Genomic DNA, 23264 nt, shown 5'->3' with positions numbered 1-23264 from the left:
ATCGACTGGCGTTTCGAGCGCATACCAATGCTCATCCGCAGAGTAAATAATGCAGCTACATAGTAAAACTCCTTTTTCATTAACAATTAGAAAAAAATTAACCATCAACCGATTCGTCAAATTAATCATCAACCGGACGCACACGGTCCCGTGTGCGTCCGGTTGGTAGTGAACCGAGAGCCTTCGCAACTACCAATTTGGCGACACAAGCGACCGCTCAAGAACAGAAACAATGCAATCGGCGTAAAATTAAAGTGTGTTCAGAAATGACACAGAAAAGTAGAAAAATGAAAAATGACACAGAAATGACACGTTTAATTCCTCAGAGATATGCCGCAGACCTGCGGTAGACTTTATCGCAAAAATCCTGAAACACAAAAAAGTAACTTTATTCACGGTGTATTTGCACGATCGAATTAATGTAGTCCGACACATGATTGTGTTTTGTTGAAATCGCCCCGTAAAAGCTCTTTGCTGAATCCGCCCCTGACTGATTGTACGTCACAGACGCACATTGATATGTACTGTACATAACAACGTCATGCACATTGTGATGCATTTGATTGGTACAAATGGGTGATGTGCTGTAACAAAGCAATAAAGAAGATGCAACAAAGCAAAACCAAAACGTAGCATTACAAAACTGCTCGGGCCTTCACATGAGGCTTGACGCAATTACTTAAAAATACTTTCAGTGCAACAACAAAAATCATCTGCAGATCTGGAACTGTAAATAAATTTTCTTCCATACAAAGTTGTTTATGTCAAAGTGTATGAAAGTATGTATCGAATGTAATTTCTAGCCAGCCACCTTAACTTTGAAAATATGTGTAATGTCGGATAAAGATTAAGCTAACATTCTTCCTTTAGCTATAGCATTAGCCAACCTAGTGAATACCATGCTAACTTACTCTATTGATTACGGAGTGAAAGATACAGAAAAAGAGTGACATGTAGTGAATAGTCAGTTATACGTAAGAATATTGGTCTCTCTGTTGCTGTGACATTGACAACACCAAATCAAGCATTGCATGGATAAAACACGCTTTTAACCGTGTTTTTCGTTTGCCAATGCAAGCTTTTTACACTGCATGAAAAAAATCGTGTTACAGATGTCCCTACAAACAATTAAACTTGTTCACTCCTTTTTCGCACGAGCTCGTCCAAATTCAGCGTAAAGTGCATGTCGGCATAAACACTTATGTATGTGTTTGACCACTAGTCCCATTATATCAAAATAAGTAGATACTTCTGCTTTTATTGGAGTCATCATTGTGGTAAAGTCAACCAGAAAATCTAGAATTTTTTGTACTGATATTCGGCACATACGTGAAACATTTCAACGTACCTGATCATAAAATAGATGTACTGTAAATGCAGCATTGCCATGAGAATCATATACTAAAAACTTGGCATAATTGAAAGGTATGCTTAAAACAGTTTCACATCGATTGAAGTATACGACGTACTGGCATATGACGTATTCGTTTAATTCCTCAGAGATATGCCGCAGACCTGCGGTAGACTTTATCTTCCTCATCGACGGGTCAAGAAGCGTTAGACCAAGCAACTTTGTTTTAGTCAAAAATTACATGAAGGAATTTACTACTATATTTGACAAACTTGGACCCCCTGGTTCTCAAATCGCCGTTGTAAGTGTTGTAAAGATTACGGTTCCAATTTTATTAACTAGCTTAATATATTTTCTTAAACTTTTCTACGTTGTACTATTTAACATTTTCTTTTTATACCATACTAAGTAGGCAAGATAAACTACTACTTGTTCAGTGAATTATTCAGATCAAAATTACGTTTTAAAATTGCTTGAAAATTACTGTATCTTTATGTTTTTAATTTTTGAGCGTAAGGTGTCCGCGTAGGCGAATTACCGCTTCACGCTGCAAATTGTCACTTTCAATTGTAAGTGTTCTACAGATTATGGTTCCAAGTGGCATAAGATAAAATGGCATCATAAGATATTTTCTAAAACTTTTCTACGTTGTACTATTCAACATTTTTTTTATACCATACTAAGTTGGCAAGATAAACTACTACTTGTTCAGTGAATTCTTCAGATCAAAATTACGTTTAAAAATTGCTCGAGGTGTCTGCGTAGGCGAATTACGACTTTACGCTGCAAATTGTCATTTTCACCTTTACGACCCACTGGTTAGAAACTGCTAGGTGAGTATCATCTGCTCAATTACACAGGCCAACAAAAATAAATAAAAAAAAATTGTGTCTGCAATGTAAGATGTGATTTGGGGTATATTGAGGCTGCTGATTTCAAAAATCACATCAGATTTTACCCATCACATCAGGTTTTTGAGATTTTTGCATGATATTTTTTCTCATAATATTGGCTTTTTGGCTGAATTTTCTCTTACTGTAACCGTTTTAGGCTATAAAGACCTTATGAGCCAATAGTGTTTGAAAATACGTCATATTCATGGAAATGATTTTATTTTGTAACATTTGGAGATGTGTGATGACACCATGACCATTGGAGTGACCGATCTACCTTCAGAAGGTACACTAGTCAGAAGCCCCCCTAGCTAGATGGTCCACTGGTCAAAAGAGTCACCTAGAGTAGACCATCTGGCTAGTGGACCATCTGTCTATGGTAGACCATCCAACTTATGTACCTTCTGAGAACTGTACATAAACCACCCCTTACAGGCAGGGTTACATTCACTTTCGCCTAAATGCTTAGTACCATTCTACTTTTTGATATATAACATCGGTTTAAAATATGTATTGAGGATTTGCAAAGCCACCGAGCCTAATTCTTAAACACGAAACAAATAACAATGTAGCCTACTCTTGTAAAAAAATGACGTTAAACGTTTAGTGTTAGCAGATAAACTTTGAAGAATTGGGTTCAAGTTACCACACTTCAATAAAATAAAAAAAAATAAAAAAAATAAAACAGGTCTTGAAATATCTCAATGTTTTCAATAATATTATGTTGTATCTCTTGTGTAGACTTTAGACTTTATCGTGATGAATTTAGACTTTATCACAGACCTTGTTGACAAAAAAGAGTTCAAATTCCATGAAACGCCATAGTCTACCAATGTAGATCAGGAGTCGATTTTACCAATTTTTACCAAAACAGCATTCAGATATCATAAAATCCTGATGTGATACAAAAAATCTGATGTGATTTTTGAATTCAGCACCCAAAATATACCCTAGGGCCTAGAATGACATTTACTATGCTGACACAAAAAGTGTGTTGGCTTGTGTTATGTCAAACCATTGGTCACTTCAAGAACTCCCTCTCTTCAAATCTCTCACATATTCATTGCGCCTTCTTTTAACACTTCTTTTTCCCAATTTTTCACAAATTTAACAATGTTCAAAAAGGTCTTTTTTCACACCGCAATCATGACAGCAGCCTCAAGCCGATGAAAAGAACCTTATAAAACAATGACACTCTGACCCCGACGCCGCTCTTTATATTGCACATGACCATGGAACTGCGTTCCGAAACCTAGTGACAAACTGTTGCTACCACAGTGAACCTGCAGCATCAGGCTAAAACAAGTCGTTTGTATTTTCACTAATGTTCAAAAAGGTCTTTTTGTTTGCGATTTACCTTCAAAATTTTGTAAGATTTCTTATTCCTTTTTTTCTACTAATAAATGTATTGAAACAGTTTTTCTGCTGCAGGTAAACAATGAGAAATTAACATTTTATTCTCAGAAAAAAATATGCAAATTTTGGTTATAAACAATTTAAAAACTAGCACACTTCTTGTCAAGAGAACATCTACAATTGAAAAAATGCCAATCTACTATATCATATGTTTCGGTGAAATTTTGATGAACACACACATCGATGTGTGTGTTCAATTTTACATCCATGTCAATGTGCCACTATTGTGCATTCAATAAACTCAATGAGCCACTTGTTGCTTTTGTATGGATATGCTAATGACAGTCTCGCTAGAAACGCAGGCTATATCATTTTGTCAATGGCCACGTCTTCAACGTGTGATTGTATGTCTGCAATAATATCATCTTAAACGTATTTTAAGATTCAATTTGCCAGCCGAGTTCGAGAAGAGATTGCTTTGAATCGATATAACAGCACAACTGAGCTACGAAAAGCTATTGACAAAATCGAGTATATGGAAATGGGTAAGTTTAATTCTTGGTGTTGCAATAACGTTTTATCGCAAATATAAACATCGTTTTAACATGCTTCTCTGCATATGCCCGTTCGGGCTACATGTGTTCAATACTTTAATGCAAAATGTTGATGAATACTTTTCGTGTGTAAACGTGTGCTTCTTGGCATGAACCTTGACATAGAACGAGGGCTTTGGAGTAGAGGGAAAAATATACGATCCCGACTTCTCGGTTAATACCTGGCTAACCCCGACTTCAGTGTTGCCAGATTTTTTTTTCAATTTTTAAAATTCGATTTCACTTGAGTTGTTATTGACATTGCAACGGCGATTTTTATAAGAACTGACAAGAACAAACACTTTTATTTTTTGGCAAAGTTTTAAAGCGTAATATGGAAAACAAAAACAATATTTTGAAAAAGATAGCAAACAAAACAAAAATTTTATTGTTAATCGTTTTGTATTACGCCGGAATCGGCCTTTTTATTAATGACTCTAGACGCGCAAAAATCTTTCTGATTCCACAGCCCTGAATAGAACACGCCGCAAAATTAAATGTTTCTATCTATATGAAAACGTCTTGATGTATCTGAGTGTTTGATAAACAAAGGTCCCCAATTGCGGGTAAAAAGTTTAACTTTTCGACTGGTTAAATTTACAAAAGAGTAGCAGAGATTACATGATAAGCAATAAAATATGCTTTGAACATAGCTGGGAAGGTTAAGTTCATCTTTGGTCAGTCGCCTGGGCAGGGGCGCCGGAACAATTTTTGACTGGGGGGGCAAGATTACGAAAAAAGGGCACTTTTGTTTGCTAAAAGGCCAATTTTATTTCAAGTTTTAAGATAAAATATAGCGATAATGCTCACTATGTATTGAGTAATGATAGCCTACAAGTGTCCGGTATACAAAGAAGGGCATCATGCTATGTTATAATGATGTAACCTACTGTCAAGCCTTAAAAAAGCCTGCGGCCATGGCCGCTTAGTAGTGCTTGAATGACCGCCGGTGCTACCTCCTCAATCGGCCAAGTTTGGCCGCCGGTCTCTTCTAGCCAATTATTTAATTTCGCAATAGAATGATCGTGGATTAAACTGTCGAAAATATGTAGTATCAAAGAGTGACGCAAAATTAGGTCAGCGCGTCATAATCGCCATTGTTGCATTGTACGGGAATATTTGTTATTGATGGATAGCCTATCCATCTGCGATCACCAGCGCTGTCAGTCTTGTTTGTAATTCCCGACGTTTATTTTAACAAAGTCTTAATCCAAAGTGCTAATTTACATCGATTGGCAATATTGTCGTTTTTATGTCGATTCGATCTTGTCGGACATTGAATCGTTGTTAAAAAGGAGAACTGGGTTAGTTGACATCCGAGGGGAAAACATTTTTTAATCATATTTTGCAAAAATTATGCTTCGTTTAGTAATGTCTTTCACATCATTGAAATACTTATTTTATTACCTTGCCGTCATCGTCAACACATATCGAACGTTGTTTTTCGTTGCTAAAACGAATTCTAGGGGAGTGGCAAACTTCTTTAAATCAGCCACATTGGAGACACTTGTGCGAGCGTCGTTAGGTGGTGCCGCAGTAGGCTACTGCAGTAGTTCTCAAACTGTGCGTCGCGACGCCCTGGTGCGTCGTTTCAATTTTCCAAGGGCGTCGCAGAAGAGTTTCGTTTCGTAGCTGAATTCAGTTTATCTTATAAAGATGAGGTTAATCTTTTGATTAGCAGTTTCAGTTGTCATCAAAGTTGTTAACTTCATTAAAACACGCCCACTGAAGTCAAGAGTTTTCAAAAAACTTTGTGGAGAAATGAATGCAGCGCTCGGAGTTTGCTCTTTTAATTTTCATCCAAGTGGCTTTCGCTTAGAAAATTCTTTGAACGCTTCTACGAATTGGTGGATGAACTTCAGGTTTTTTTGCAGCAAGAAAATAATCTACTTGCAGATTGTTTAGCTCAGAACAATTTCTGATTGAAATTGGCTTACTTTACTTGTGTGATATCTTCGCCAAACTGAACATTTCTATGCAAGGGCCGAATAAAAATGACATTTCAGATAAAATTGCAGCATTCGTTACAAAGCTGCTATTGTGGAAGGAAGATATAGCAAACCTGTCTGGAAGCTCTCGATACTTCACTTTCTTGTCCAATTTGCTTGCAAAGAAAAGTATGACGCTGCCTTCAAATTTGTGAAGAGCATATTTGGGCAACATTTGTCCAAGCTCGAGTCGAAATTTGCAAAATACTTCCCAAAAAATTTATCAAACTACGAATGGATTCGTGATCTTTTCGTCCAACCTACTCCACTGTCTTTTACTGCATATGAAAAAGAAGCCTACATTGACCTTTCTTGTGACAATTCCCTGAAAAGGATGTTTAATTCAGGAAATCCGGCAAATTTCTGGATTTCAATGAATGGCGATTATTATCCAGCTTTGGTGAAGAAAGCACTACGAATTATTATCCCATATGTCACGTCATATTTATGTGAAGCAGGATTTTCTGCCTTGGCGGTGATAAAAAGCAAATTTCGATCACCAATAAACACAGAAAGAAAAATGCGGGTGGCAATTTCAAAAATTCTCCCAAGATTTAATGAACTTTGTAAAAACAAACAAGCCCACACGTCACATTAAATAATATGCATTGCTTTTTGTTGTTGTATCAACAAACAAAAATTTAATAATAAGTTTCCTCATTAACTTTTATTTGCTGGTGCGTCGCAAGTCCAGAAAACTTTTCCAGAGGCGTCGCAACAAAAAAAAGTTTGAGAACCACTGGGCTACTGGATTACAATTCCGATAAAGCAGTTATTGCGTGGTGCAACGATTCTATTGTAGGACGTCGCCCAGGGCCAGACTTCAACAACGCTAAGTGATCATTTTAGCATTGTTGCAAGTTTAATTCTATTTACTTGTGATATCGTTATTTTTATTTTGGCCTCCAAGCACGCAGATTTGGCTGCCGAGAAGGAGCTCCCGGTAGGCCACGATGGCTTCCGAAAAAAAAACGAGTTTTAAGGCCTATACTGTGTTGCAAAATTTTTTGCCGTAGCCTAAATATTATTTTGAGGCAAAAATGAAAGATTATAATTAGGCTAAAAGCGAATAGCAGAAATTGTTATATTGCAAAATGAGCAGTAGCTTACATGACTATAAGGGCACTATTGCCCTCCCTGCCCCTCCATCTGCAGAAAAATTGAGGGCAGGGGGGCATCCGCCCCCCCCCCCTGCCCCCCGCTTCCGGCGCTCCTGCGCCTGGGTTAAACAAGAATAAATGTTGCAAACGTCTGTGATAAACTATAGCCCACTGTGTAATTTAATGCTTTTCAGCAATGTTTGTTGATACACGAAGTGCATGCAGAAAAACACAAAGTTTTATTACTTCAGAAGTACTTCACGAACCAGGGTGCTGCACACCCTGGAAGCAGGAATCTTCTTCTTTGTTTGATCTTCTGGGGTCGAGGGTCTGGGTAACGATATAGCAAAGAGTGTACGCTACAGTGTAAAATTTTAAAATATTGTCATCCGATTTTAACTCTATAAATTTTAGAAATATACAATAAATGTTTCTTCGTATCTGTTTCTTTGAAACAAAATCCGAGACATGCTCAAACATGCTGAACCATTAAACAAGTAAATATCTAGTTTGGTAAGCGCATTCACTGATCACGTGGGTTTTCAAACGTTTTCAAATATTTAGATTGGGCTGATCGAATTTTGAGTTTGAGATTGTTTTAGTGTTAAAAAGAGTTTCAAACTAATATTTTAGTAAATAATTAGATTCCTAATAAAGAATCTTGGAGATCAAAAACGTTGGAGATTTTTCAAAATGAACATTGGAAACATTTGCATGCTTCAATCCGGCTCCCTTTTTTTTTTCAAGAATTTCAGACTACCACTCCAGTGCGACTCCGGCCGAAACGCGAGATTCTGGCTGTTATATACACTTCAAAACTCCGACCCCTGTACACCTCTGCTAACCATGTCAAATATTTTTTTAAAGGTACAATGACTGGCGAAGCATTGAAATATCTTTTGAACGTAGCACTGCTGCCTTCCCACGGCTCCAGGCTGAATCAGGGAGTACGTACAGCAGCCATCATCATTACCGATGGAAAGTCTCAAGACTATTTCAGAGGAACAGTTACTCAATACCAACGTGAAGCAAAAGTAACCCACAACATTCATTTTTATCATGTGCAGTTATGCACGATGCAAAAAAACATTCGATCGAGATTCCAGGGTTTGGTTAATTATTTGTGTTGTTTTTTAAGCTGGAGACGAGACAATTTGGGTGTGTTTTCGGTTGGTGCTGGATTGGACCTTTGGTTGGTTGGTGTTGAATCTTTATCCTCGAACTGAAAAAGCCTTGATGGGTTATTTCTGGTAGTTTTTCATACTTGTAGAGGCTCTTGACGCAGGGCCGGTTACCGAGATTGGCAGAGTGAAGTTTTCCGATTGTTGAAGTGTTTTTGCCGGAGAATTATTCCATTCACTAGGTGCCGCTGAATGGAGCGCAGCAGTCCTGAAATGCGTTGCTCAAGCGCACACCTCGAGAGTCGAACCAGCGCCGCGTGATCTTGGGGCGCGTAACCACTGAACTAACGTGGCGGACGGTCTTTCAGAGAAGCACAAGTGACTGTTTAAGTGGAGACGATGAAACATGAAATTGCCAAGAAATGTTTTACAATTAATTTATAACTGTTTTTTTTTTACATTTGAACTGAATACTAAACTAGCTTAGTGTTTAGTGCTTAGTGTTTTGTTATTTGCTTCACGTTTGATTTGCATTACAAGCTAATTGAAGTGTGACGTATTATGTTAGAATAGAGGAGTAGAAATATCCGCTATTGGAGTCGGCCAGAAAGTGAACCACGCAGAACTTTTGGAGTTGGCGTCGATTCCAAAGTCAGAGCACGTGTATGAAGTAAAAAGCTTTGACGCCATAGAAAAGTTGGAACTACGATTAAGTGGATCTCAAACGTGCGGTAAGTTCACAATTTTAACATTCAATTTGAACAAAACGGTCAATTTGAAACTTCAAAAATCTATTTGAGTACGTTAATGTGAAAATGCTTTCATATCAAATCATACCATGTTTTATTAATAGATTAGTATTAGGGCGGTTGTTGTGCACAAAGTAATTAATAAAATAAGTATAGCCTGCCATACTGCAAGAGGTAGCCTAAATCGTGGTGGAGCTAAATACCTAAATTAATCTTAAACTTAAATCAACAATTATAAAGATTAATTGCATAACTAAGATGTCAAAGTAAAACAGTCAGGTCGGCAATCGAATATAGACTTCGAGGAAAGAATTCACTGTGACGAACATGCACTGAAAGTAATATAGCCGTGGTATCGGACGCAAAGCAATGGAAAAATTTTCCATCCTGAGATTCTTTTCCATTTCATCTCAAAAAATTCTTTCATTTGCAACCTATATGACTTTTGTGAAATTGTCGAACTCTCGTCATAAATAAGGTGCAATCTGTATAAGCTAATAGCAAAAGACTGGACAGACGAACGTGTCCCATAAAGAAAAGTTAAATCAAGGAGGTCTCCATCTCTGGATCACGTGACTTTGCTCACGTCTGGTCCAGCACAGACTAGGTCTTCAAAGTCATATGTCCTCGACATTAATCATAGAATATATTGCCCTATAATCATCAGTGCAATAATAGCTAAAGGACCTTATGGAGAATGAAACCAATGCCAAGATATGAGCAAGAGCCGATGACAAAAAATCTGTGAGTTGGTACAACTGTGGTGTTCAGCACCGCAAACTTTCATAAACTTTAAACTTCTTTCCAAACGAAGACCCATGCGCCTCCGAAACATAAAAGTGATCAGTACTCACACTCACGGCTCCAATGTATACAGTTGCCGCGACGGTTACATCTTGCAAGAACACCAACGAACATGCTTGAGTACTAAATATATTGACTACAAAAATATTGCATCGTTATGGTTTTATTTGTTGTCCTATAACTGCTAAGGTCTTTCAACTGCAAGCTCATTTTTAATTTTGCATCAGATTTAGGATGTCATCGCATTATTACTCACATTAGTTTCACTGCGTTGTGCAAAAAAAGAGAACACAATCGGTACCGTATTTAAATTTTCAGTGTGACTCGACCTGAAATCGATCTTAGTTCTACTACTACCAGAGCCGAAGGCGATAACCACTCAGCCTATACTTTTTTGATAGGATTCCTCAATACAATCGAAGCTGATTTTATTTCCATTGCAGATTTTATTTCTCTTATTACTAGAGTATTGTTAAAGTGATAGTTACAAGCTTATTCAATAACAAAGACAGGCAAGACACAACAATACCACAGGGTTGAGCATTACAACAGTATATATTTTACATATTTACAAAATAGTTTAACATTCAAACGTTTTCGGCTTAACCTAAGCCCTCATCAGGAATCTGAAAATATTAATAAAATGCAATAAATTTCAATTGCCTTTTTCTAATGTAATTTTGTTTTCCGTCCGTCTGTTTGTTTTCCACACTATTGCTTTTAACCGCTGCGTATTTCGTGATGCTTACAATTAGTTAGCTAGTTACCTTCAAGAAGTTGAAATTTATTGCATTTTATTAATATTTTCAGATTCCTGATGAGGGCTTAGGTTAAGCCGAAAACGTTTGAATGTTAAACTATTTTGTAAATATGTAAAATATATACTGTTATAATGCTCAACCCTGTGGTATTGTTGTGTCTTGCCTGTCTTTGGTATAAAAAAGCAAACTCTCTCCCGAAACTATATTCAATAACAGTAAGCTATTTGGTATTCTTTCCGGTCTTTTGAACGGTCGTTCTTTAACCTGGAGGTGGACACGAAGATTGACTTTCTTGCCTTCCCGTCAATTTAATCTAAATCTTTAACTCCCAGACGTTTTTTTAGATACGACGGCCGCTCAGTAGTAAGCAAACCGATTGCGGAAATTACCGCTCTGATATATTATCATTATTATTTATTTGCGTCAGACAAAGCTGTCCAATTCAAAACAAAACAACGAAATAACACACAAACTGCAAATGCACAAAGGTCACAGTGAGCCACTTTGGATATCGTCAGTTTAAGAGCTCACTAAATATCTAACTTACTGATTACAAATTAACATACAATGAACGTTCATAGGATTATCTTATCATTACCGGGCTGATCAGTTTACACCCAAAAACTAACTTCAACACTAACTCAAATACAAACTAAGGACAAAGAAATTATTATTTTTTTATCTAGAGCCTATTGTTCCGGACAACATTCAGATCACGCACATCACCCATACGACCAGCGAAGTCAGTTGGGACATTGGCGAAGCTAGCGACGATGATATTAGCTATTACTTGCTCGTGTATGTTAGAACGAGTGGAGTTGGCGATGAAGTGGAAAAAAGGATTTATGGTTAGTGAGCCTGCTTTTATTTTTATACAATCATTCACATCTTGCAAGTTTAACAGTCTCTCTCACTCCATTTTGCGTCAAAGAAGCCTGGCCTTCATCCCGAAACATCAGGATCAACCAGTTGTTAGAAATAGTTAATATGAAGTGTCTCGGTGTCATATATTTCATTATTCTCGTGTGTTATAACTGTCTACACTCAGACGATACACTAAATAATAGTGTTGTGATATATGCTTCTATTTGAATAATTTTACGGTTGACAGTTGTTTTTTTACAGGAAACCATAGTACGGTACCACAGAACTTTTTACTACGGTTTTACTACGGTTTTTGTTGTTAGGCTAATGTGTTGTGTCATTATACACCATATAGTGTTGTTTAATTTATGCAATTTGATTGTTTTCTAAACATTTATATCATCAGGAAACAGAACGACAACTCTAATTGACTTGGAGCCCCACACGAGGTACAAAGTCTCAATTCGGGCAGTCATCGGAAGCGATGTTTCTCCACCCGTGAAAGAAACCTTTACAACTCGTAAGATTATGCTTACCCAGGCCCAGATTTAGAGGGAGGGTAGAGGGTGCATATGCCCCGGCCTCCCCTTTTGAAGGCCCCTCGACGTGGAAAAAATGTGATCTTGTGTTAATATTTTTTTTCAGCCTTTGAAGTTTCTGCAAAATGCTGTGCAGTGCTGGATTAATGTTACTGTAGACGTAGCGGCGCGAAAAAATTTATTGCACGGGGCCCCCCGATCTAAAAGTGCTCCGGGCCCCCCATCAGCTAAATCCGGTCCTGTGCTTACCAGCCAGTTTGTATGATGGTTAGAGAACTTGGCTACAGTGCAGTATTCTTAGGTTCGATCCCTTGGCTGGTCATGATGAAGACGTTTTGAAACTGGTACTGGACTTTGGCAGTCAGCAAAGGAATGACGGTTACTGATGTCAGAATATTTACAAATTTAGTAACAATAAATTGTGTAGTAGATATTTTTAGGTATAGCCTACGTTCAATGTTCAAAGTCATTTACGCTGTTTGCTCAATAAGAAGATATGATACATCTGCTCTATACATTTGAAACCCATTATTGTCAAATTTGCAAAGGTAGCAATATACTGTAGTTGTCGGCTAACGACCATTCCCCTGTGTTCGTTTTTACTCAGAAAAATATAAACCTTTTTATGAAAATTTACAAATGATTGAGAGAACCAAACGCCTCGAAACATAGTTTCCTTACCCTAAAAGTGGAAAGGTATTCTGAGACATCTGCGTTTAACCGGGTTCACAGGAAATTCCGGTGGGACGGTGCAGCGGATAAGGCGTTGGCTTTCTAATCATACAATCCTGGTTCGACTCCCGACTTAAGCTGATTGTTGATAAATGTTGTAATAAATAAAAAAACTACCCAAGGTGTAATAAATTGGGTTCGCATAGTTGCGAAAGGAAAGGTGGCCGAGAAAAAGGAACTGGTCACCCTACTCTCGTTTGCACTCTTGTAGTGTAATAATAATCCTATCTCTTCATTCCCCAAAACTAAGTAACTGAGTACAGAACTATTATTACCTTGCAGAAAATTATCGCAGTTAACTTGCTTTTCACTTTCAGTCTCTCTGGGTAGTACAAGGCTTACGCTATCAAACGCGACTTTAACAACTTTAATTGCCACATGGTTGCCTGCTGAAGGAGACGGCCTTGCTGGTTATGAACTGTCTTACGCGCCAGCTCAACCGCCCTTTATTAACGGAGAAGAACCTATACCAGCAGTAAGTTTAAATTAACCATTGTTTGTACTTTGGTCAGTCGCCAAGGATTTTTCCACCACTAGTTTCGGAAAACTTTAGTCTTGATCACACAGTATAAGGTAACATGTGGGTTCACGTCCCATCTTACCGGTCATAACCACTGACTAGCTAAAATTTGTCAGAAATCTTACTGCCTTATAAAAAAATGTTTTTGCAGTAAGGGGTACGCGGAATAACTGGTTAAATATCGTTAAGTTTAAAACCACGATTAAACCAATACTTTTAGACAATAAAAGTAATTTGCGTTCTTCTGGTGACTATTTACTAGGTTACCTCCTGATGTTAAAGATGATAACTAGCTTTTGTATTTCCGACGTTTCGTCAGTCAGCACGACTGACTTTATCAAGGTGGCTAAAACAGGTTAACACATCCTGTTCAGCAACGATGGCACAACACAAAAACATACTGATAAAATGAATAAAGTAAAGCAGCAAGAAAGTGTTTAACCTCTAGGTATCTTGTTGCGTGTTTTAATTCTGATTCTTGCTGCTTTACTTTATTCATTTTATCAGTATGTTTTTGTGTTGTGCCATCGTTGCTGAACAGGTTGTGTTAACCTGTTTTAGCCACCTTGATAAAGTCAGTCGTGCTGACTGACGAAACGTCGGAAATACAAAAGCTAGTTATCATCTTTAACATCAGGAGGTAACCTAGTAAATAGTCACCAGAAGAACGCAAATTACTTTTACTATCAAATGCCTGGTGAACAGTCTCTCTCTGTTTTTACTTTTAGACCAGTGGTTCTCAACCTTTTTGTCTTGGCGGACCCTTTTGGTGCTCTCAAAGCGGTCGCGGACCCCTCAAAAGTTTTTTATTTAAAATTTTAGTTTATAGCTTAAACGGCAACCTAATGTTCCACACAGATTTAACCAAGTCAAAAATAACACAAAACTAGTGGACATTTTCATTTATTTTGTCAAATCGAATACACTTAATGGACTTTCTGCTGTTGCGTAACAGAAGCAAGTCTTGAAATACGTGGTCGTGTTTTTGATAACGCTAGACGCATATCGTCTTCGACGTTTAGTTGGTTACGAGCCTCGGATTTGATATGAACGAGAGCAGAAAATCCACTTTCACAAAGGTAAGTGGAGGCGAATGGAACAGTAACACGTAATGCTTCCATCGATATTTTTGGGTACGACGGCACAATGGCGCACCAAAACTGAGAAAGTGATTTTTCCAGGAACATTTCATGACTGGCTGAATCATTCCTTAAATCCAGTAGTTCATCTTGAATTTCCTCCGGAACAGTTGCCATGTTTATCACAGGAGAAAATGGATTCCCTTGAAATGCTCCAACCCCTTCTGTCAGATCAGGAAAATACTTCTGAAATTCTTTTTCAAGCGATTGTAAATGCTCACTAATTTCCGGTTTTATTTGTGCACTGAGACTTGCAGATTCAAATTTAGAGAGCTTTTCAAACATTGCGAAGTTGCCCTGATTAACTTTGCGATTCCAATTTTGTATCTTTTCTACAAATCCACACAAAATGTCTTTGAATTGCAAAATGTTTGTATCAGGCCCTTGTAGTCTCAAGTTAAACTTATTCAACTGTTCCGTAATGTCAGCCAAATAAGCCAGACCCTGCAACCATGTTTCGTCACTGAAGAGGTTGATGAAGGTATCTTTCTTTTCCATTTCCAAAAACAGCTTGATTTCGACTCTAAGCTCGAAGAAGCGAGCAACAACATTTCCTTTCGAAAGCCATCGTACTGCAGTATAAAATAAAAGAGTCTCATGCTCACTGTTCATTTCTTTGCAAAGCTGTTTAAATAGACGAGAGGTGGTGGCGCCCTTTTTGACAAAATTGACTATTTTCACTACAGAATCAAGTACATGCTTCAAAGAACTTGGAAGAGTTTTGCAGGCAAGCGTATATCGATGTATCATGCAATGTACTCCTATGACTCGAGGAGATTTTTCTTTAACTTTCATTTGGAACCCAGATTTGCATCCCAGCATTGCCGGTGCTCCATCCGTACATACGCCACAGAGCTTTTCCCCACTGCAAGCCTTCGGTTTCGAAAAACTTTGAGACGCTGTCCATCACATCTTGGGCCGTAGTTGTACTTTCCAAAGCATTACAATACAAAAATTCTTCTTTGAGGTCTTTCATACGTATCGAACAAAAACCAAAAGTTGCGAGCATGATGCGACATCTGTTGATTCGTCGAGTTGTATAGAAAACATGGGAGAAGATTTGATTTCCTCCATAACTTGCTGTTTGGCGTCTGTCGACATATGCGAAATGCGTCTTTTAATTGTGTCGTTAGATAAAGACACTTGTTCAATTTTCTTTGCGTTTGTTTCGCCCAAAATCAACTTTACCATCTTCAAAGCACAAGGCTTCACAATCGTTTCTCCCAGCGTATGAGGCTTTTTTTGCTTGGCAATTTGTAATGCCACTTCAAAAGAAGCCTCTATGCTTGCAGTGCTTTGCTGTTGAAAATAACCACTAGCATCCAGTTTTTGCCGTTTCAAAGACAATTTATGTCTTTGGAAGAATGACAAATCTTTTCGGTATGCTCTGGGTGTGTCTGCTGCAAGTGACGCTTTAGCTTTGATGGCTTCATTGCTTCGTTGCTGAGGACAGCATAACATAAACCGCATTGCGGTTTTTCCTTGCCACCCTCTGACACTAAGGTAAACCCCATTTCAAGATAACTTTCCGAGTACTTCCTTGATATAGCCATACTGGTTTAGTTTTAGTAAGCAACACAATCTCCTTTGTTACACGTTGGCTGTAGAACAACTAGCTACTTCGCTTCAAATGAGAACGTGACCACATGCCCTTGAAATCACTGCAGCTGCGTTCTCGTATTTATCATTGTGGTGTCATAACTCGTATTTATCACAATAGGTCTACAGAAGATGAATCAAAATAGTTTTTGTAGGCTATTGTCACATCTTAATAGGCAATTAAGCAAATGTTCGATCCTATTACCAAAAAAAACACGATAATAAACTGCAAATAATTTCCTAAAATCTTAATTTAATCGCGGACCCCCTGGAAATGCTTCGCGGACCCCCGGGGGTCCGCGGACCCCCGGTTGAGAACCACTGTTTTAGACAATTACACTTCATAAACATGTAATCATTTAAAAATAACGTGTCGCTCAATTCTTAAATGATGTTTTGAGAAACTCGTTTGTTAGCAACGAAGTTGAAGTTGGCCAAAAACATGTTGTGATACGGCTAGCGTTGACAAAGGGTCTCATGCGTACTGTTGTACCTGAAACCTCTCCAGTGAGCCAAAAAACTTGGTGAAAGCGCTGCATATTCTTTTGTTATAGTGCGTTTGCATCCAATTTAGGAACAGCCCCGATTTTTGGCAGCAAACTACCAAGCTACTTATTATTTCGCTTTTCTTAGAAGTGGTTTTTAAAAGCATGTTGTCTTGGTACCGAGCCCAACTTGGTCCTGGGTAAAGCCACCAGCTCTTTTTCAATTCAAAGCGACGTTTGTCGAAAACAAAAAAAAGCTAGTCATTTAATAATTAAAAAAACAAAAAGCAGCTGATCCGACCAAGAATTCAAGCTGGGTCTACAACACAAAAAGAAAGCGCGGATCATCACTTAACACGATTGTTACAAAGTATTAAACCGATGTCGCTCACTTGGATCTGTTGAATAACGTTGCTTGTGGAACAATAAACAGATAAAAACCATCAGAATGGAACCTTTTGTTCTGGAGAGGAAGTTGACTGGCCTGGATCCGGACACTATTTATGCCGCTCGAATCATCCCACTTTATGGGGATCTTCCTGGAACACCGGCATCTGATGAGGCAAAAACTGGTAAGATTTGTGTTTATTATGCTATGTTATTTATTTTGTTTACATTACATTATGTTTACATTTTGTTTGTCTTATCCAGGCTTACACTCAGTAATTAAAGATTTAGATTAAGTGGATGGGAAGGCAAGGATGCCAACCCATGACCACCTTCAGGCATGCCTTCAAGTGTCCTGCCAAAGACACAGCTGCTTGCTCTTTGTCGAACCGGCGACATTTGTACCAAGACTCTCATCACTCGGCTATGCAGCCGACTTTAGCAACGCGTTAGAATGCGGTTTATATTTCAATTTTTGTAAAGTGGGTATTTTCTTGAACCATAGACAAATAAAACCTAAAACCCACACGGGCTAACGTGAGTATGGCCGAAAACGTTTGTAATTTTTAGTTTATTTGTATGTTATTAGATTATGTTAAGCGCCAGTTTGTCAGGTTTTATTTGACTATGGATTATATTTGTTTAGCTAACTGTCCCCATACATTGGCTTACGCTACTATTCTAATGGTGTTGCTGATTTGCATTTTAAAATGTGGTCAGAGTTAAATTGTATCTGCTGTTCCATTCAGAAATTGAATATTAAGAAGGGAGATTCATATATCATAATGTAGATTGTAGAGTAACAAAGTTCAGAACATGGCGTCGTTTTCTTGCTGTTTTCTTCCCCTCCTTTTCTTTCAATGTTGGTCATGTTCATTTATATAAATATAGGCATACGTTTGCAGTAATGATATCAAGCTAATAAATTCAACTTTACTGGATTGATTCAATGCTTGAAGACGTTTAATCACTGCAAAACAAATCGATATAACAGCTAGATAAAGGGTATCACAAATCTGCAATAAAGTACTGCGAGAACAAAAAACTTTAAACCAAACAGAATGAAAACTTTTGAAATCTTCTGCCTTAATTGGCACAGTCGTTTACTATCATAAGGAAGGCGGGGATTGGAATCGTCAAGCCTTCCTACAACGTTGGTGACGTGCCCTATACAGCTGCTTGCAAGCATTGTGATGTCATAAGCCTTTAAAAATGACCCATGGACGATTGTACGTTAGTGACAACCATGTCAACTAAAAAGTTTTTTTCCTTCTCATATTTGTTTATATTACATAGTTTGTTTTTTTCACATAAGATTATAAACTTTGCTGTCCACATAATTTGTATGACGTTTGTGCAGAAGAGTTAAGGCCACCATTTGTGAAAGTGATGAATACAACACTATCAACACTTGCGGCGATATGGAGCATTAATGCTGACTACCCAATAGACACGTGGTCAATCGCAGTTTTTGAAACTAGAGACGGAACAAATCTTCAGGTAAAAACTTAACGAGATACAACTGGACCAAAGGTTAAACTTAAATATAAATAACAAAGGTGACGACCTATTGGAGAGCAGGCTATACGTGAAATACGTTCCATACTGTTAGATAGCCATCATCATACGTAAAAACTATATTCTAGCTATACAGAAAAATTCGATTAATGTTTTAGATCATAAAGTGACAATTTTTGATCTACCCTGATGTTTCGAGATGAAAACCAGGTTTCTTTGAAGAAAAATGAGAAAAGAAAAACTGACACTATGTCTGATGTCAACACATGATGTAGCCTACGCATCTATCGCATAACTTTAAACAAAATTGCATAATACCCGTTACGAAGTAAAGAATCAAGCGGAAATTTAGATCTATATTAGCTTATATAAAATAAGTTCACATTCACAGACGTTCAACCGCAATAGGCTAAGAACTGTAGTAGGCTATACAGTATACTCGCTTTCAATTAAATTTATTCAAGTAATTGTGTCCAATTTGTGAGAAGCCGGCCGGTTTCCTGCTAGGAAATGCATCACAGATGAATGGATGATTCAACATGTTATATGTTATTGAATAAGTACATCATAGAATCTTTGATTCACGGCATAAAAGTCTTCCACAGCAAGATGCTAAGCAAAATTCGGTTTTCTAATCAAAGTCCAATCTATATGCCTCCGTTAACAAATCCTTAACCAAACGTTCTTTACTAAACCTGTTTGAGATAGATGGCATAGTCACTGCTCTGACATTTTTTCCGCGGTTTCAGACTGAATGAATATAACTCCATGGCCTTGGTTTCTGACAATGTTATTAAAAAGATCGATAAAATTGTTTCATCAGCCACTAAGAACTAAAGTAGCTTTTTCATGCTTCGTGCTACTTATAACTGAATTGTTTCATGGGTTAATGGACCACTTGAATTGAAACCATATTCTCAGCATGATGCAATGCCAATAACTTTGTTTGTTTGCATAAAGCAATTGTGTACGTAACTTGACGCTTTCATTTTCCCACGATGATGTTTTTAAGACCATGGAAAAAGATGGAAGCATAACGGAAACGATTTTCCACGGCTTGGAACCTTACACGCAATACATGGTTGAAGTTAAAGCTAACGTTGAAGAAGCAGGGCGCCAGTTTACAAGTTCAAAAGGAACAGCAGTCAAAAGAACAAGTGAGTTACGAAATGTACATCCGTACATTTAGCTTACTTCAACTTATCTACAATCTACAAGAAGTATCGCTTTATATGTGCTTGAATATTTTACACTAAAAACTCTGCTCAAAACTTCATGAAATTAACATCCGAAATAAATTTGTGTCCACATATTTCAAACATACGTTTTAGTGGAACAGGCTTTGCAGATGACAATCTCTGCAACAGATCCAGGAAATTCTTATCTGTCACTTAATGATGACTAACCGCTTTAAGTGGCCGATAAAACAGCAGTGACCTTCATCGTTTGCAGGGCTGTCAACTTTATCTGCGAAAGTGTAAGATGCTCCAATGATATTACTTGTGATACCGATTTTATCAAAAAAACTTGGTAATTTTATAAAAGTAAAACTACTTGTAACAAAAACGTTAAATATGTATTATTTGCGTTGACGTTCATGTTGGTCTCTGTGGCAATTGTACAGAATTACTGAAGAAACCCAAAGTGTCAGCATCTAATGTTACCTACACAAGTTTGATTGCGCATTGGACAGAATTGAATTTCATGGCGGATTCCTGGACGGTCAGAGTTTACCCGCCATCCGACCCCACTCTATCCCAAGTAACTATCACTAAACCTAACATGTTTTAGTTTAACCAGTAGGCTATAAGAAAAAATTTCAAACAAAGACGTAAAATTATGCACTTTGTTTAAAAAGGGATTGTTGCCCTCAAAATTAGTGTTTTTTGAGAAACACTACGACTAAAATCAGGCAAGAAATCAAAACTTGGGGCACCAAGATACCAGACAGTTCAAACCTGTATTCACTTCTGCATAGATACACGTGGGTTCGATACCCTGTCGGGTCATAATTTTTTTTTTTTAAGTACCGCTAAAGGTATCCTTGTTTGACACTCAGCAAAAGCATGAAATCATGGTGAAAATGCACTCGGCTGTGCTGACACTGTGTGCGCCGAATAAAACTCCTGTGAGGAACACAACCAACACAAGAAAAGACACAACACTGTATAAAAACACATTATTGTGATTTTGATTAATTTGAGCCCGGAAATTTAAGTCTGTCCGGTTTGTGTTGTGAACTGTCATTAGTGATATTTAAATTTCTGAAAATCACCTTGGTCATGTAAAAAATTGAAAAGTGATCAACATTTCAGGAAAAAGAAACCGGTAGAGGGCAGCGTTCAGCAACTTTTCAAAACTTATTGCCATCTACCATGTACAGAATCGAGGTAACAGGCCATGTCGAAGAAGACGGGGCAACCTTTCAAAGCCAAAAAGGAAAGCATAAAGCAAAAACAGGTAAAAAATCATTATAGTTTCTCAAATTCTGACTTTATTTTTTTATAAGAATCTGTTTTTGAGTAGCTGCTTGGCTGTAAAACCAAATAAATCACACAAGATCAAGCGCACACCCCAAAAGCTAAACCAGTGCCGCTTGATGTAGGTCCGGCGCTAACGGGTTGGACTAATTTTAAAGTACAACCTTTGCCTGAAAAAAACTCATTGTTTTGTGCTTAAAATTTTTATGATACGCCATCTTGTTTGTTTCTAAAACCTCTTTAGCCTGCATTCAATGCACCAATGTTTGTGCTTTTTAGACTGCAAATACCACCTTTATCTAAAAAGCGTAAAAATGTTCGAAAAAGTTAGATGTTATGATTAATGAAAGTACATAAGTAATTGATCTAGAGCTGGATCACACTTAAAATGCGCTGTTATTTCAGGGGCATTGATAGGCCCTCCAGTGGAGGTGATAAACGCAACTCTTACAAAGCTGACTGGAGTGTGGCAAGATATAAATGTGCCTGTGGATAAATGGATTGTCACCCTTTTCATCGACGGAAGTGACGCCGCTCTCCAGGTAATCCAACTAAAGTTTTAATCACAGATTAGATCAATATTGTTGCAGCAACTGAAGAATTAATTACTAATCACCATTACGCTTTTAACCACAGCTTTTCATATACCGTGTTTGTTTAAATAAAATATCGAAGAAGCCGCCTTCATAATGGGCGAAAAATTTATCAATAAATTCTACAAGTCTATAAATAGGGGGGTGTGTTAATTGTCGATTCATACCGTACGCTGCTAAAAATTTGTGGAGCAGTATCAAAATCGAGAATATTTATGAAAATTCGACATACGATCCCCCTAACCCCCATGTACATGCCCCCCGAATATAAGGTACCCCTATTTTCAGAAAAATATGAGATTGTTGGCCTTTTCACCCACTATACTTGCGTTTTGGTGGTATTTATCTTACTCATATGTGGCTTTTCGGGGTCTGTGTGTTCAAATATGACATTAAAAAATTCCTAAGAATTTTCAACATGGTGGTATTTCAATATGGCGGCCAAAATGGGGCTTGGAATGGGTACTTTTGTAAATTTTGACCCAACATAGTTGTGTGATATGTCGAATTATAGGTTTTCGAGGGCGTAGAATACGAATTTGATCCCAAAAGTAAGCTTATTCTTTCCTGGCATGCGCAATGAATATACCTGAGTATTTAACTGCAGACAGTGCACACCGTTTCGACCCCCCGGTCTCATCAGTGCAGTAGTTACTACATACCTGAGTATTTACATATGTTCATACTGATGAATTATGCTTGTTATTTTGCATTGTGTTTTGCAATATCCTCAGGATATGCAGAGTATCGACAGATCGCGCCAGACGGCTGTCTTAGAAAAATCATACTTGGAAGAGAAAGCAGAAATAAGTGGCTCCTCCGAACAATCAGCTGAAGAAAACCGAAGCGAGTATGAAGTAAGTGATTCCGAGGAAGTTTCAAGAGGACACAGAAAGAAACGAAAGCTCAATTTTGGTCTCAGTATATCTGATGAACATGATGACATGCCAGCGCAGTATCGTCACATCCGTTTACGTGAACGAAAAGTGCATCCAGAGATTTACGAGGCAATGGACAAATTAAAAAGCGTCAACCACATGTCAGAAACACAGGCGGCAGCGGCCGTTGTGACCATCGGCAGTAAGGTTTTTGGTCAAAAATGGAAACTTCATAATGAGTCTCCCGATGAAACAGACAGAGATATGTTGCCTGATAAGCGCAACGTGAAACAGGTGGGGCGAAGTTTAGAAGCTTTGGCGTTAGATGAAATTGTAAAACAGATGATGGACAGCGATGAAAAATCTGCAGTTACGTACGCAGATGACGGATCAAAAAAGCAAGGAGCTGGGTCCTTCTCAGTTCTGGGTGTAACGGTAAATGGCATGTTTCGACCACTACCAACATTGCCAATGGCATCCGAGACTCGTGAAAACCTAGCAGAACTGAAGATTGCCGTGTTAAATGTGTTATCAGCTGCTAGTGGAGTCAGCACCAAACTTCTGTTTGAAAAACTTGACTTCATTCTTACTGATCAGACTTCGCACAATCTAGAGGTAGAGAAACTTGTAGCTGAAAGACTTGAGACTGGGCACATCCCTGATCACCTCTTCTGTAATGTGCATCTAACATTGATGTTCAATAGAATAATCACGAGGTTATGGGCAGAGATAGAGAACGCTCTTGGAAAGGACAAAATCTATTCAAAATTCCTTGTTGAAGCAAGTAATACACATTCAAGTGTGACCGAACAAG

At 37.9% G+C, this 23264-nt stretch overlaps 1 protein-coding gene and 1 pseudogene across 1 annotated transcript in view; one reads left to right on the top strand and one right to left on the bottom strand.

The window, feature by feature from the left end:
* The window catches only part of LOC145765253 (collagen alpha-1(XII) chain-like), a 58331-nt gene that overhangs the window by 5627 nt on the left and 29440 nt on the right, over nucleotides 1-23264 (top strand). The window contains exons 2-14 of the mRNA XM_082577045.1: nucleotides 1501-1652; nucleotides 4043-4145; nucleotides 8149-8315; nucleotides 8971-9133; nucleotides 11403-11564; nucleotides 11987-12100; nucleotides 13169-13326; nucleotides 17028-17166; nucleotides 18342-18481; nucleotides 19512-19656; nucleotides 20124-20260; nucleotides 20815-20959; nucleotides 21385-21521. Of these exons, the coding sequence (XP_082433171.1) occupies nucleotides 1501-1652; nucleotides 4043-4145; nucleotides 8149-8315; nucleotides 8971-9133; nucleotides 11403-11564; nucleotides 11987-12100; nucleotides 13169-13326; nucleotides 17028-17166; nucleotides 18342-18481; nucleotides 19512-19656; nucleotides 20124-20260; nucleotides 20815-20959; nucleotides 21385-21521 (1862 nt within the window). The remainder of the gene's footprint in view (nucleotides 1-1500; nucleotides 1653-4042; nucleotides 4146-8148; nucleotides 8316-8970; nucleotides 9134-11402; nucleotides 11565-11986; nucleotides 12101-13168; nucleotides 13327-17027; nucleotides 17167-18341; nucleotides 18482-19511; nucleotides 19657-20123; nucleotides 20261-20814; nucleotides 20960-21384; nucleotides 21522-23264) is intronic.
* Nucleotides 15295-16063, bottom strand: LOC145765624 (zinc finger BED domain-containing protein 5-like; annotated as a pseudogene).

The sequence above is a fragment of the Aplidium turbinatum genome, chromosome 2, assembly GCF_918807975.1.
Source record: "Aplidium turbinatum chromosome 2, kaAplTurb1.1, whole genome shotgun sequence".
In the NCBI taxonomy this organism is placed as follows: Eukaryota; Metazoa; Chordata; class Ascidiacea; order Aplousobranchia; family Polyclinidae; genus Aplidium; species Aplidium turbinatum.
The sequence above is the reverse complement of the archived record's forward strand: the minus strand, read 5'-3'. Positions and strand labels throughout refer to the sequence as shown.